Here is a 16,402-nt window from a genome sequence, read left to right on the forward strand (position 1 = left end):
GATTACTCATACAAAAATGAACGGTCCACAATTATTAGCTCAATTTTAATAGAGAAATAGTGATGAAAATATATGAAATTGACAATTACAAACATTATTTGGTCACGGGGTATGTATAAATGTAGAAAATATATTTTTTGGAATTTATTTGTATTATTTTATGTACAAAAATTACCAGTTTCATCATCTGTTGATACAAGCTGTTTGATGAACAATGGAGGGTCACTGATTACCAAAAGGTCGTACTACTTTGTTCACAAATAAGTCGGTAAAAGCCACAAATCATCCAGAAGAAGAGGATCACCAATAGAGTGGATTTGTATCATTTGTGTAACAAATGTATTTGTACCATTTCATAAGATTTTCAATCTATTATACAAAGACAATATATATTCATTCGTAATAAATCCTCTGAAGCCACAAAATAATCCAGACAATATATATATATTTTCTTTTCTTACCACCCTCCCGCTTTCTCCCCTTTCTGACGGAGTTTATAGAACTCAAATTTTGATTCCCTCCTCTCAAATTTCACTTCTCCTTCTCTGAATTTTTGTCAAAATTTGTTTCCCTCTCAAATTTCACTCCCCGCCAAGCCATAAATCCCCACCAAACCCTCCTTCTGAATTACTTTTTATATCTCTGCATTTGTAGCACTGGCTTCCCAGCAGCCCTGATAATTCATCCAAATAACGATTAGACAATTCTCGACGGTGCCTTCCCCTCTTCAGGCTGCATTCCCCTTTGTCCCCTTTGTTCCTTCTGCTAAGGATACACAAAGTGGTGAGTAGTAAATTCAAGATCAACTAAAATTAATTGGTTACACTTCAACTATCGATGAAGATTAATTAGTGCAATTAGCTGTCCAAATTACTTTCTACAAATTAATTAATTGAATTTTGTTGGTATCCTTGTTGTTAATTTGGTTACACTTCCACTATGCTCACTATGTGTTTGATGAAATGCCTCACTGAATCATGTGCATTCTTCAGTTTGAGTAAATTTTGTCGCATTGATGCATGCATTAAGTGTTCGACAAAATGCCCGAACCAAAAATAAATTGATGAACTAATCTTAAGCAATGACCTCTGTAGAGATAATGAGGTTAGAAGTTGCAATGTTCAGTACTGGATTGCGGTCGATAGATAGTCTCATACCACTTTTATCAAAAAACTAAAAATCTGATCTATTTGTACTGATATACAACTAGGTTGATTTTATGCTAATTTTTGTCATTTATTGATACTCATGTTTAAAAAAAATTCTGCAGGAGGACAGATCAGACATTTCAATAACTTGAAAACACAAGTGCAGACAATATTTGTGATTTGTGAAGGATTGTAATATTTAACTACTATTTAGCTACTGTATATAGTGAAAATGTTTATTGAAAAAGACAATATTCTTTGTTTTTTCTTATAAAAGAACTAGTGTATATGCCAAACATATTTTAATAATTTTGTTTATACAAAAATTATTAAACTATGCAATAATAGTGTATTGATGTGTATCAGTTTGGGGTATTTTGGTGTTGTTAACAATTGTGATGATATTACTAAACCACTATTTAATTCAAGTATTTTTCTTATTAATTAGGATGTCTTATATAAATTATTTTGTTGATTAATGAGGAATTTTAGAAGGATTGTAATACTTAATTATATAGCTACTATAATTGTATCTTTTATTTCGGACCAAATTGTGCTATTTAAATGGGACTATGAAAATCATGTTCAATTCAAGTATTTTTCTTATTAATTAGGATGTGTTAATAAAATATAGTATCTTTCATGTGGTTAAGTAGTTGCAAGACAATAATTCTGAGCTGTTGCATGGACCTCCAATAAATTATAATATCCTATCTTCAAAACGTAGTTGCAAGGGGAGGTATAAAATAGTTGCATGGTTGTACATCATACATTTGCATGTGATACATGTTGCATGGGACTACCCTTGCAACAAGTTTGAGTCCTGGTCAAACGCCATTTCTGTTGCAAGGACTGTCTCTACCTTGCAACAAACAGGTGCTCCCCTTGCTATAAGTTACGATTCTAGTAGTGTCATATTATAACATATATTTTATTCATATTAAGTTTTCATTTTTTTTATCCTACCACCTGACTGTCTTTTCTGGGCTGTGCTTTGCAATCAAAATAAAATGTAAATCAATTTGACCATAAAAATCTTTGAACGAAAACAGAAGGCAGTCTATGATGTACAAACGCTAACAAATAATTTATACATCCGGAAAACCTTTCTAAATACAACATCAGACAACACTCAATTACCAAAAAATTAATAAATCAAATTAATTAATTAATTAAAACATCTTTTGATGGAAAACATGGCAAACATGGCAATGACATAAGTTGCAAACATAAATCATAAATCTGCAACCTAGAAATCAAACCCACCGGCATCATCGAACCCGGCATCATAACCCGCATCATACACATCCTCAGCTGCATCTGAAACAATGTCACCAAGAATCAACCCGCCAATGGCCCCACCGATCAGACCCGCTCCGAACCCACCAATCCCGTTATTTTTCTTCTTCTTTTGCTTGACTGGCTGTGCTTGTGCAGCTGGCGGGTAACCATACCCCGGGTACCCATATCCGGGCTGAGGTGGCGGTGGGCCATACCCGTATTGTGGTGGAGGAGCATAAGTATATGGCGGTGGTGCAGCATAAGGTGCAGGTGCACTGGATGCAACTGGATATGCGGTAACAACTGATTGTGTGGGTCCCGGTGTTAGCGTAGGATAACCGGGAGGTGGAGGAGGGTACGGGTTTCCGGCTGTAGTTAGTGGGGGCTGGTATGGGGCCCCCGAACCGCTAGCAGCAGTGAAGCGCTCACTTAGCTTGTAAGAGATGTTGAGTACTCCTTTGGCTTTGCCACAAGGTTTCCATACCTGAAAATAATTGTAATACCATGAATTAACATTTGTTGTTACTTAGTTTTTTTTATTATTATTATTAGTTATGACAATTTGTGGGGAATTATATTAGAAAATATATAATGGAAAAACAGATGAGAACATTAAATTTGGAAAAAAAAAATATGGTTAATTAAAAGTTATAGCAGGATCACGAGTCTTCTTTGAATTTTAATCTTATCATAGATATGCATGTGACATTATCTTCATTTGATAGGAAAAAAATTTATTGTACTGTAATTTAATTAATTATTGAAGTCAACTATTGGATGGTTTCACAAGATATATAATTAATGTATAATTAAAGTCAACTATTGGATGGTATCACAAAATATGTAATTATTGTATATATTGCGAAATATATATATATATATATTGAGAGATGTTTAATTAATAATTGGACTTACAATTACAAAATAACTAACATTATTTCATCTTATTACTCTTAACCTAAATAGATTTATTGCTAAAAATGTAAAATTTAATAGCCAAACGGCAGCAGAAATAATCAATAAACATTCAGCACTTGTTTTATTTTGTGCCAAAAATTTAAAGATAGTTTTCTTCTTTCTTTTTTTTGGAAAAAAACTTAATAATGAATTAGTGATAAATACTCTTCTTCATACTAGAATTAGTCAAATTAGTATCCCAAATTTGAATCATAAATGGCATGGATCATTCTTCACATGTTACCATTATTAAGTTTGCCATTTTTCAACTTTTCCACAAACTAGTATTATGCAATTAATGCTATATTAATATATAGCAAATTAAGCTTAATCATAAACTGATCAATTAAATAGTTAAACAATGCTGAAAGCTTTTATAAGCAATTTGTTCTTGAGAGTTAATTGATACCTGATAAGAAACAAATTTAGGCTCTGTGGGTCCATCTCCGGTAGCCGTCTCGAGAATTTCCTTGAGTGTGATATGGACCTCGCCAACTTCCCGATCTCCCAATGAACGGTCGGCACGTAGCATGACATTCAACATGCTTGTGGCGTCGGAATTAGCTGGCACAGTGAACTTGAGAGTTGAGTTCCATGTCGGGTTTTTAGTCCCTTCACGGTCGGTTAAAGTGCGTTGCTTTGACCGGGGATCGGTGGAGAGCACCACCTCGCAATAGATCTCCAATTTGTGGAAATGGTTAACATTGCTCAGGTCTTTTGCAGAGATTAGGGTTAGGTCAAGAGTTCGAAATGCCGCCATGATATATAATCAGCAATAACAATCGGTTTACGGTGTTTTTGGGACAATGGATTGGAGAAAATGAAGAGAGGTTGAGATCTGAGATGATAGGTTGAATTGGTAACAAGAGAGAGAGAGGAAGAAGACTTTGGATATAATATATATACCAGTAAGTGAGGAATGACATGAATGTTCTTTTAATAATTTCTTAATACATGTGGCTAATTTATATTTGAATAATTTCTTTTAATTATCTCTTAAACATGTTGCTAATTTATATTTATATAATTTCTCTTAATAATTTAGTAAACATTTTGCCAAAATATATACCAGAAAGAGAGGAATGGCTTTGAATGTTCTTTTAATAATTTCTTAATTAAACATGTTACAAATTTATATATTTTTTTTCTAAAGATCTTGTTCTAAATTAAATTTAGAACTTCTAATGTTCGAACTTTATTTGATGAACGGAGGAAATCTCAGAAGGGAACAAACTTTAAGTTTATTGTTCAAACATAATGAAAAAATAAACATAAATTAAGGAAAATTAAGGCATGCAAAAATAAAATAATTAGGGATTTAAAGCCTCTCTCATTAAATTATATATAGTTGTTATGCCTTATAATTTGGATAAACTGGTAATGGCAAACTTTTAAGGCCCGGTAGAATTAAATATAGGATCAGCCCAAATGCATGAAAGAAAGTTATTGCCTCTCCATGTGGGCCATATCTTTTAGTCAACTAAATGTTGTGATGTTGGATTAGGGCTCTAAATGAGCGAGTCGAGTCGAGTCGAGTTAAGTACAGTTCAAATTCGGCTCATGTATGATTGAGCCGAGCTGAGTTTGACTTTGTTCATGCGAATTACGAGCCGAGTCGAGTTAGCTTGTTAACAGCTAACTCGTATTGTAAGCTGCAAATTAATCAAAGATTGCTGAGTGTTATGAGTTGCATATAGATCATGAGTTGGAAAAGAATTTCATATTCTTTGTGCAACAAGGTTCATTCTCTAATAGTAGACACAAAAAGGAAAAAAAAAATAGAGGAAAAAACTTTATTTTCTTCTTGATATGAGCTAAGAAACGATTGAAGCTGATATAAGCTTAAACTTGCTCATTTATATTTGAATAAATTTTTTGAATAATTTCTTAAAATATGTTGCTAATTTATCTTTTAATAATTTCTCAAACATGTTGCTAATTTATATTTGAACAATTTCATTTATTAATTTGTTAAACATGTTGCCAATATACCAGAAAGAGAGGAATGACTTTGAATGATCTTTTAATAATTTGTTAAACATGTTGCTAATTTACTCACAGATTTTTTAGTAGAACTTTGACTTTCTTGAATGTTGAATATTCAAAGGTTGATGTGAGAAAGGGACGAATGAAGTCAAGATAAATATGTTCATATAATATTTTTTTTATTGAGAAGGGATTCAATTACACTATTTAATTTATAGTGACACATCATGACACTATAATTTTATAATTTATTTTTGCGATTTGAAAGTTTAAACAGTCAATATGAACCATTCAACATGATCTTCATATTAAAATGTGCTTGGAGACCAAATTTTATATTTTTTGAAATTTCTTTAGTATTTATTAAGATGTGTATAGAATTGTTGTTTTCAGACAATTCTAGACCATTAAAAAACAACAATTTAAAAAAATTCTACATAAATAGTAAAATAAATCAAAAAAAAAAATTGGCCTCCAAGTACATTTTAATATGGAGATAATGTTGAATGGTTCAGATCGACTGTTTGGATTTTAAAATCGAAAAAATAACTTATAAAATATAGTGTTAAGATGTGTTACATAAAATGATGTAATTAAATCCCTCCTCATTTTTATTTTGTGGGAACAAATTTATAAAAATAAGAGCCAAGGATTAATTACTACCTGACTATTTATTTTGTTATTGAAATTGATTACTACCTAGTCATTAACTTGGAAGAGCTGAAACAAAAGATTATACAAAAAGTTATATCAAGCCCAAATCAGAGAACACATTATCAAAATAATGAAAATGAAAAGATAAAATATAACTCATTTAGCAATATTTTTGTTATGTGACTCTCTGATGTCAATGAGCCGAAATATTTTTTAATGTTTAAACTTTTTTCAAAATTTAACAATCTGCATTATTTTTTGAATTATTTATGATTCTGCCCTATTTAGTGAATAATATTCAGAACTGGGTGTACTTTCCGGATAATACTTCTCCGAATTTAAAGTTTTTTTTCTAGAAAATTATTTTTTGAATTTGAGTTTTTTTAATTAAAATAGAATGTTATCATTTATTTATTTTAATTTTTATTAAAATATTCGAAATTTTTTATATAATTCTTTGAAAATAGATGGAATACTATATAATTTGATTTATTAGAAATAATACGACAAATAACTCAAATCAACATTTTTCACGTCAATACTTTTGCGGCTGTAAGACAAACTATTTTTTTTTTGTGTTATTTTAATAAGATAAAAATAATTTAAATTTGAGTTATTGATCCTGGTTCAAAAGTCAATTCTGAGTAAATTCAACAGTCTGAAAAAAATGATTTTTAAAATATTTAATAAATAGTAAAAAAAATTCAAACAAAAATATAAAATTTGATATACATTTTATTATAACTATCATGTTGAATGATTTGGAATTTGAAAACTTTGAAAATATAAGATGTAATTGAGTGTCATCAAAAACAATGTAAGTGGATTCCTCCTGATAATATATTTACTTATTGCCGTTAAAATTATATTTCTAAGTAATATAGTTTGAGCCCCATACCATGTGTATAAATTAATTAATTAGAATTGTAAATGATGTAGTAATTTAGAAGTGCGGATATTAAAAAAAAATTATTGGAATTCAATTTTCCAAGCAAGAATTTATTTATGACTATTTGGTAAATCCGAAAAAGATCTACAATAATATTTTACCAGATATTCCAATATTTTTTATTTACTTTTCGTTTAAAATATTCTATTTTAAAAACTTAAGAAATTGATATCTAAATAAAACCTTAAAAGAGGTTTGTCAGATTAAACCCAGCAAGTCAGTATCTATTGCAAACAATAAAAATATTTTTATTAATAGACATTCTTAGTAAAGATTTTATTCTATCATATCTTGTCACTTTTTATTCTTCTTTTGATTAAACGAGAACAGATCGAGGTGAAATATATAAGATCATTGTTTTTTGTTATATTTCATAAATTGTAAATGTTATTATTTTTTTATAATGTAATATCCCAATATTAAGTATCACGGCGCAATGTCATAATTGTATTAATTGATAACAAATTTGAAATCTCTATAGAACACAACGGTATAATTGTAAATACTTCCATACATACATTGGATTAACCGTGTCGTGTCTTGTCCGTACGTGTCTGACATCCAGGTGTCCGTGAGACGTGAGGTGCAGTAAATGTATGTGCTACGGATTACGATTATTGTGCCGTGTCAACGACACAGAAATCGAACACGACACTTCTAAAAACACATTGACACATTTCTGAAAACATATATTTTTACTTTTTAAATCTGGAAAAACCATTAAAAATGATTAAAAAAAAAAAAAAAAAACAGATCTGAAAAATATGGCCAAAAAATAAGGTGAATACATACATACAACTGCCAACAGGACTACAAAAAAAAGAGTGCATCAGCAAATCTCTTTATTTACAAATTCCAGCGAAGAGAATATACAACCCACACATCATCAATCATCATTCAATATAATCAGTTTCTAACAGATGGTTACAGGCTGTACCAGTACCAGCTAACTATTTAAAACACAAAAAATAAAGCCAGAAAACATACAATATTTAAAAAGAAAACCCTAAAAATCAAAGCCACCATCATCAAATCCACCATCAGCCACATCAGAAACCAAGTCACCTACAATCAACCCACCAAGCAGACCGGCACCGAGCCCCATCGCCATCCCTCCCATCCCTCCCATCCCGCTCTTCTTATTCTTTTGTGGCTTAACCACCTGTTGTGCCTGGGGGTAACCATACCCTCCTGGGTAACCATAACCTTGCTGAGGTGGTGGGGCATACCCGTACTGAGGTGGTGGGGCATACCCGTACTGTGGCGGTGGAGCACCATGCTGAGGTGGTGGTGCGTATCCATAAGGCGGAGGTTGCTGATATGGTGTGGCGGAACTAGATGCGGCCGGGTATGCAGTAGCCGGTTCAGACGACTTTGCGGGTTTTTCTGATCCTGTTGGTGCAGGATAACCGGCCGGTGGGTATGCTGTAACCGGCTCGGCAGTTTTAGCAGGTTTTTCTGAAGGGTATCCATTTTGCGGTGGATAAGCAGTAGGAGGTGGGTATGGTGCACCGGCATGTGGTGGTGGGTATGGTGCACCAGCATTTTGTGTAGGGTATGGTGCACTGGCATTTTGTGGTGGGTATGGTGAACCGGCATTTTGTGGTGGGTATGGTGAACCGGCATTTTGTGGTGGGTATGGTGCACCGGCAGGATATCCAGTTTTGGCAGATGCACCGGCAGGTGCTTGTGTACCTAAGCGCTCACTGAGCTTGTAAGAGAGGTTGATCACCCCTTTTGCCCTGCCAGAGTTTGGTGTCCTGACCTGAATTGTCAAATAATTTGATTTTTGTTAAATAATTTTCTCTAGAAGATAAAAGTCAATAATCATAGATTTGTTTATCCCATTTTCAATCTAAGAAAGTGATATGATTGTCTAGTAGGTCATTGTGGGGTGGATGAAGAGAGAAAGGAAACTTGCAACAACAACTGATGATGATAGATGAGTAATTAATTAATCGGTTTAGTTAGAAATTATATCTTTATTATTACTAAATAATTAGATCTTTTCACAATAAATATTGATTAGTCACTATCAACTGTCCCAAAAGTCATTGCTCAAACCAATTTCCTTGATTTTGTATTCTACAAATGATCAAAGAAGTTTAAAGTTTGTAACTTTTGTATAGAATCAATTCCATAACCAACCACCCGCCGTTCTATACAATTTTAATAGACAAAAATATTCCATAAGCTAATTTTGGTTCTTGGTACCAATTGGAAATGAAATATTCCACAAGTATACCATATTCGCTTCCAATTGGCACCAATAATCAAAATTAAGGCTTAATTTCTTCTATTGTCAATCAGAAAAAGCACCATAGAGTACTAAATCAGGAAAAGATTTGAACTTGGTTTTTCTTTGCTAATTGAATAGTATGCTAAAAATCAATACCTGATAAGAGACGAACTGAAGCTGAGTGGGTCCGTCATCCCTGACATTTTCAAGAATCTCCTTGAGCGGCACGTTCACCTCGCCGAGATCTTTATCTCCAAGCGCCTTCTTCTCAGCACGCATCACCACATGGATCGTGCCGGGTGCACCGGGTTCAGCTGGTACAGTAAACCGCAGAGTCTGGTTCCAAGTCGGATTCGGACCACTGTCGACGTGGATCTTGGTGCGTTGCCGTGAACGGGGATCGCCGGAGATAGACACCTCCGCGTAGACATCCATCTTCCCCAGGAGGTTCACATCCTTCAGATCCTTTGCTGAGATCAGAGTCAGCTCAAGAGTTCTGTATGCCATGGCTTGTCTCAGAGCTAGAACTAGAACTAGGGTTAGGGTCAAAGTGTTTCTTTCTAAGAGAGAGAGAGAGAGAGAGAGAGAGAGAGAGAGAGAGAGAGGAGAAGGCTGAGAGTTCGAGATTTATCAAATGAAGATGAGAGAGGAAGAAGTGGACTTCGGTGATTTTATAGGTTGGATTTTGCGGTCAAGCGAAGGAAAGGAAACGCGGTGTGCGGATTCTCTGCATTACACATAAATTTTATGTTTAGATTTCAACCGTCCGATCTGAATTCGTACCAATCACGTTGGAGGTGGAATGTCATAGGATCTTTTAATATTCGTGTTGATGTAGATCGGACGGTCTCAATGTAAAATCCCTCTGGTGATATGAATACAGGAAACGCGGGCATCGGTCCGGACGCGGAGGAAAGCCGGTTCCGAGATCTTTCGTCTCACGAAATTACGAGAATATCCTTCTAGAATCTTAGCCACTTGGGTTTTAGAGATAACGCGCATGCACCCGGAGTTTAATTATAGATGGAGACCGACGGATCTGGATTTAATGGGGTACAATGTCAGAGAACATATACGGACTGGTTTGGGTGTATTTAGAAAAAGTTTGCATCGAGAAATAATTAGATGTTTAATTGGGCAGTAAGCGATAACTGCTTAAGACGATAACTTACGTGTGGGGACCAGTCGGCTGTGTTCTGACTATTTTCTTTGGAGTTAAGCAAGGTTCTAAATAGCGATTATAGCGGCATAGCGGGGAGACAAAAAAAAAAAACTATTGCGGATAGCGGAAGCTATCACACATAGTGATTTTATCTTTTCAAACTTTATATTCTATATTTATACTAATTATCAACATTATCAATATTAGAGAATTGATGTAACAACTAAATGACAACTAATCTAAGTCTATACTTTTTATCAATTATGCAAATAAGAAGGAAACAAATCTAAAAAGTAACATTATTTAATAGTTTATACTTCATGATATTACATATTATAATAGACAAAGAACAATTAATTTTATAAGGTAAATGAAGTCAATATACAATTTAAAACATTTTATAATTATAATAATAATCAAAATCAGCTTTCAATTGAAACGAATGATAATAATCTTACAAATGAATACTATAAAAAAAGTAATCAAAATGAAGAGTTAGTATTTGAATATTTATCGATATAGATAGAATAAATCACAAATAAAAATAAAAGCACATAGTTTGGTTTAGTATACTTATCGTAGAAGACCATGTAGCATTAAAAATAAGAACAGAAGTACAAAAGTCCATATAAATTGCAAAAAAAAAAAATGTAGCATAGCGGTAACTATAGCGGGTCTCATATAGCGGTAATAGCGATCAGCTATTATAGCTATAGCGGTCGTAGCTGAGTTAGCGCAATTTTATCTCATAGCTTAGCGTTTATGGTCCGAAAAAGCTATAGCGCCGCTATAGCTAGCTATTTAGAATCCTGGAGTTAAAGAGATAAAATGCATCATATGCATGCACCCGGACTTTCACGTTAGAAGCGAAATTTGAGTGATCTCTCCATGATGTCAGGGAAACGATGGTCATATTAATAATTGAAGGCTTTAATTTGGCTGTACGCGGTTTCCGACGAAGATGGTCACTTACGTGTGGGGACCAGTCGGCTGTGTTCTGACTATTTTATATGGAACAAGTTCGTCGAATCAAACTAAAATTTTATCTGGAGAAGTCTATTTTGGATAGCGCCGTAGCGCGTGATGCAATTTGAGGAGAGATCACGGAAATGCAACTTATTTCACTATTTTTATGGACAAAGCTAAATTTACTTTTTACAATTAGAGCACAATAATTATATCTATCAATGACAAATTTAGGGAGCTTTTGATTTTGAGTTTTTAAATAGACCAGATCACTATCCTTAACATTCAGATACACCCAACATGAATTTTTTTTTTTTTTTGGATACTAAATTTTGAATTAGCTTTTGATCTAATGAGAATAGCTATAGTAACAATATTCGTGTTTTATTTGTGAATAAAATATTTTTTTGAAGTTTCCGAACTGAACAACAAATTATCCAGTTGAGAGAATTTTTACCAAATTATTCACGAATAAAACGAATTTTACGAATTATTCACAAATAAAATGAAAATGTCAATTTCCCACCTTAAAAAAAAATAAAAAATTGAGAATACCAATTAGCAATAAGATAATAATTAAGAAATATCAAACCAAAAGTGTATTAATTCCATGCTGTTCTGAACTAGCTACTATACATCTCAATTAACAGCATTTTTTCATTATCAAACCAAAATAACAGCTAAATTACACCCAAGAAAAAGGAAGGACCCACATGAAAAAACATTCTCCTAAAATACTTTTCTGGCATATATATCATCAGTTAAAAAACATTCACCAGTAATTCACATGAATATAATTAACTAAGACGAGAAAACCAGTACGTGGCTTGAGTAAGGATGTTCTTTAGTGTATCCCTCTCTCTCTTGAGCCTCGTTGCTGTATCCTCCAGCTCGAGTAACATCTAAAAAGTAATGAAAACTAATTAAGGTTTTAATTAAGAGAATCATCAAATTAAGTGCCCTACTTGTCATGGTACCAGTGACAGTACTAACCAGTATGGCATGGTATACACTATACACATAGAAACCTGATTATTTGGTAATATACCAAGTAAACACACAAATATACCTGATTTATAGTCTTTTGAATTTATTTAGTATCAAATGCCCTACTTTTGAATTTTTTTTAAAGTTAATTTTAAGGCATTCATTTTATTATTATATTTTTACCGCTTAACTTGGTACTAAAATAATTTTGCAGTTTTTCCAATTTTTGTAGCCTATGTTCTTCAAGTCAAACTAGCACCTTTACCAAAAAATTTCAAGTACCATATGGTAAAACTACTGTCCCACAAGCAAGCCAATTTTTTCTTGATTTTATTTTCTCTTTCTAGTTTTTCTCAACAGCATGACAGTTAATGAAGTTTTCAAACAAGAGTGAGGCTATGGTATTACACTACTATGCATAGTGCAGATTGGTGCGTACTATGGATCGATATCTCTGTTTCCATAGTCTAAACAATTGATCTGAACCGTTCAACATAATAACCATATGAAAATGTACTTGTATCAAATTTTTCATTTTTTTTTTCATTTTTTTACTATTTTTTTAGATAAGTAGAAAATAACTTGATCTAAAGATTCTTAGACCATTCAAAAGTATTGATTTTCTACATATCTAAAACATAGTAAATAAAATTCTAAACAACACAAAAATTTAGTCAACAAGTATATTTTCATATAGAATATAGAGATCATGTTGAATGGTTTAGATCGATTGTTCGAACTTTAAAAACGAAGATATTGATTACCAATCCACGCTATGCATAGTACCATAACCTCACTACTACAAAGTAAAAAATGCAAACCTGTTGCTCTGTTGGTGAGTCATTGAAATAACTGGCGACATTGAATGAGAAAGGTGTGGGGAACTGCCCCTTTCTTATATCGACATCCACTTTTTCATTATCTTGCTTCATTCCTTCAAGCCGGTTTGAAATTCTCATAACATCCTTCATGTAATCCTCCACTTCTGACGCTAACTTTTCCATGTCATCGCCTTGTGTCGGGTCCGGAGGTGGCCGGTCTTCCAGCCAGTTCACTGACGCCACCATGTAGGGCTCTGTTTGTAGAATATCAGAGATACGAAACCTCTCCTGTTTGATATGCATTTTCATTTAGTATACAATTCTAATTTGTCATCCAGAAGTTACAAGTAGCAGTACTGTTCTGAGAATAAATTGAGAAAAAAATGTGTGACCTATTTACAAGTACCAGTACTGCTGGTTCATTTAATATGTCATAATGTAATAGTACAATTTTTTTAGGGGTAACTACCAAATATTGTAATGGCAGCTTTAATTAATTTAATTACCTTCAAAAGCCCACTGAATTCAAATTATTCTTCCAATTTCTAAACAGCACATGAACATCAGCAAAAATCAGAACAGCCCTAATCATTCTATTCATATACCCACAAACTAGAAAACCCAGAAAGCAGTGAGAGTTTGATACTGGTTTTGCTGGTATAGGGTTTATGGTCTTGCTGCTGGTTTGGGTGTGAATTTTCTGGTAAAAGGACTGGTTTTGGGCAGGGACTGATCTGAATTTTTTTGGAACTGAGACTGATCTGAATTTTCTGGTAAAAAGACTGGTTTTGGGCAGTTTATTTGCAACAGGAACTGATCTGAATTTTCTGGTAACAGATTTGACGAGATGGTTGGGATTTTTGTGATGTTGTTGTAACAAAGGAAATAAATGAATTACACACCTGTCCTTTGCATATGAGAAAGAACCGATCATCTCGTAATCTCTGATGATTCACCACCTGAGCAACACATCCTATTTCTACCTCAACCGAAGCCGAATCAGGATCAGTAGGGTTAGGGTCAGAGAACAGAACTCCAAACCTACGATCGGTATCGGTTTGGAGCAAGTTGTTCATCATAACCCGATCCTTAGATTTGGTGTAATGATATAACGCGGAACCTGGAAAGAGAACAAGAGGCATTGGTAAAATGGGTAGTTGGGTTGAATTATTGGATGGATTAGAGGAAGCGAAGCAGATGGAAAGGTCATGTGATCTTTTGATGCTGGTGGTGGTGCGGTAGAAAGGATGCTCGAGAGGTGTTCGACGTTTTGCCTGAGAGAATCGAAGCAAGGATAGTGACTGTGAGAGTAGTGCCATGGAGAGAGATTTTGGATTAATTTGGGTGGTTTGGTTTTTAGGTGGTTTTTGAGGAGTGAGGAGAAATGGAGAGCGCGAGAGAGGGGTTCGGTTAAACCGAAAAACGAAATTATTTGAACCGAACTTCCCGGTTCGGTTAAAAATCAAATAAACCGCTCTAAGGAACGATTAAGTGGTCTAATGGATCCGGACTTGAAATGGGTTTATCAAGCGGGCCTTGTTTGATACTTAAAATGGGCTTTGAGTTTCAATTAGAGAGCATGGCTTTTTAAATCATCTTTCATAATTTCTTTTGTTTCTTATATTTAGTTGTAAACTTTAATTGGTTTCACAATAATCCATTAAATAATAATCGGCTTTGATTTAGTGACAAAAGACAACACTCTCTCCTTGAGAAATTGTGAGTTCAAAATCCAAATGAGATATTCTTTAAAGAAATTAAATGAAATTTAAAATACTAAACAAAAACTTAACATTTTACCTTAACAAAACTTACCACATATGGCTATCTAGAGGATAATAGGGAATGACTTAATTTTAGAATGCTGGTTATTGTCTGCATGGCAGACTATTTCTGTTTGAAAATTTTAAAAAAATATATCTGTTCAGAAACTTCAACTGAAATTTGAAGACACCCAAATGACATTATTATTATTATTATTATTATTATTATTATTATTATTATTATTAACTCTTACATATGGATATATAGCATCCAAGTGAATCACTGAGTTGAACTAATTAATTAAATCAATTTAAAACGACTGATCTTAAGACCACTAAACCTTTTAATTAGTACCATTTTTGTTGACCACTTAAGTACTGTGTCATAGTCAAAGTTACTAAAAGTAGAAACTAAATTAGTAACAAACAAAATGTTCAAAAACTTAATCGTAATAGTTATTTGCAAATCAATTGTGCTCATTGCAATTTCATCAAGAAAATCTTATATTTATTCTTAAAATTGTCACACACTTACAACTAATTTGCAATTGATAGTTTTAGGATTGTAAAATTTAAAACTATATATTATGTTGAAAATTTAATTATAAAAAATGAAGATAATATGAAATTAAATGATAAAAAGTTTATAAAATTACGGATGCTTCAAACAATATTTTCATAGTTTCAAATATAAAAATTCTCCAATTAATAGTGATATATGATTGCTTATTAGAATTGAGAATAAACTGTAAAAAAAATTATATATATATTATAAAAGGTTTATTCAGTATATTTACCAAAAAAAAGTGCAATGTACTTACATTGCAATTATTTTGGTATATTTTTCAAATACTTGATGTTAAGATATTGAATTTGTTAAAAAGAAATATGTCATTGAATTCCATCCATAATGTTTATTGTATATTAACTCAATTATTGTGAACAAGAAGAATTTGCAATAATCTTTCTACTATCTCAGAGTCTCCATTTTGAAATCATTGATGGCTGAATAATGTACTTGGCTATGTTGGCAGCTATATTTTCAAGTGGTGCCAGTCTACAAATAAACATACAATAATCTGCTGCAAAAGTGTTGTCCATCACCACTCACAGTTCACGAATCAAAGGTTAGTTTACCTGTTGTATTTTTTAAGTTTAATAACTTTGTAGTGATTTTGTCAATTAAGTAGATATATTAAATAGTTCATTTACTGTGCTTTGAAAGTATAGTAACAGAGTTATTAGTCTTTCCTTCAATGTTCATTATCAGTTGGAGATAACATTGATTTAGGTCATGAGTGAAAACGATCAGAGTAAATTAAGAGCAATAGAAATTAGTGCAAGAAAAGAGTTCGACAAAGGTATTCATATGTGATGGGAAGATGCGTGTCTACTATCAATGTAACTTTATATATAGTTAGATGTCAATCTTAATAGTTAATTATATATATTCATATGCAATGTCATGAACAATTTTCTTACACTCCTC

At 32.8% G+C, this 16,402-nt stretch overlaps 3 protein-coding genes across 3 annotated transcripts; all 3 read right to left on the bottom strand.

Moving 5' to 3' along the window:
- Positions 1 to 2,397: 2,397 nt before the first annotated feature.
- LOC144553802 (uncharacterized) lies at positions 2,398 to 4,256 on the bottom strand. Its single transcript, XM_078301996.1, has 2 exons — positions 3,796 to 4,256; positions 2,398 to 2,913 (listed from the first exon to the last, which is right to left on the bottom strand). The coding sequence occupies exons 1-2, from the start codon at positions 4,144 to 4,146 to the stop codon at positions 2,398 to 2,400; spliced, it is 867 nt and encodes a 288-aa protein (XP_078158122.1). The 5' UTR covers positions 4,147 to 4,256.
- A 3,581-nt stretch (positions 4,257 to 7,837) lies between these two features.
- Positions 7,838 to 9,814, bottom strand: LOC144554239 (protein SRC2 homolog). The gene is made up of 2 exons (XM_078302559.1): positions 9,371 to 9,814; positions 7,838 to 8,740 (listed from the first exon to the last, which is right to left on the bottom strand). Exons 1-2 carry the CDS (start codon positions 9,719 to 9,721, stop codon positions 7,982 to 7,984), a joined length of 1,110 nt encoding a protein of 369 aa, XP_078158685.1. The 5' UTR covers positions 9,722 to 9,814; the 3' UTR covers positions 7,838 to 7,981.
- Positions 9,815 to 11,918: 2,104 nt separating this feature from the next.
- On the bottom strand, positions 11,919 to 14,536 carry LOC144554807 (uncharacterized). The gene is made up of 3 exons (XM_078303158.1): positions 14,053 to 14,536; positions 13,151 to 13,438; positions 11,919 to 12,244 (listed from the first exon to the last, which is right to left on the bottom strand). Exons 1-3 carry the CDS (start codon positions 14,467 to 14,469, stop codon positions 12,140 to 12,142), a joined length of 810 nt encoding a protein of 269 aa, XP_078159284.1. The 5' UTR covers positions 14,470 to 14,536; the 3' UTR covers positions 11,919 to 12,139.
- Between the last annotated feature and the right edge of the window lie 1,866 nt (positions 14,537 to 16,402).

The sequence above is a fragment of the Carex rostrata genome, chromosome 5, assembly GCF_964058835.1.
Source record: "Carex rostrata chromosome 5, lpCarRost1.2, whole genome shotgun sequence".
NCBI classification, from domain to species: Eukaryota; Viridiplantae; Streptophyta; class Magnoliopsida; order Poales; family Cyperaceae; genus Carex; species Carex rostrata.

Excerpts from the sequence above, each read along its gene's own strand:
- LOC144554239 (XM_078302559.1), bottom strand. The coding sequence starts at position 9,721 with ATGGCATACAGAACTCTTGAGCTGACTCTGATCTCAGCAAAGGATCTG. Across the intron at positions 8,741-9,370 it reads TTCAGTTCGTCTCTTATCAG|GTCAGGACACCAAACTCTGG; the intron begins GTATTGATTTTT and ends TTGACAATTCAG.
- LOC144553802 (XM_078301996.1), bottom strand. The coding sequence starts at position 4,146 with ATGGCGGCATTTCGAACTCTTGACCTAACCCTAATCTCTGCAAAAGAC. Across the intron at positions 2,914-3,795 it reads CTAAATTTGTTTCTTATCAG|GTATGGAAACCTTGTGGCAA; the intron begins GTATCAATTAAC and ends AATTATTTTCAG.
- LOC144554807 (XM_078303158.1), bottom strand. The coding sequence starts at position 14,469 with ATGGCACTACTCTCACAGTCACTATCCTTGCTTCGATTCTCTCAGGCA. Across the intron at positions 13,439-14,052 it reads TTCTCATATGCAAAGGACAG|GAGAGGTTTCGTATCTCTGA; the intron begins GTGTGTAATTCA and ends CATATCAAACAG. Across the intron at positions 12,245-13,150 it reads ACTCACCAACAGAGCAACAG|ATGTTACTCGAGCTGGAGGA; the intron begins GTTTGCATTTTT and ends ATTACTTTTTAG.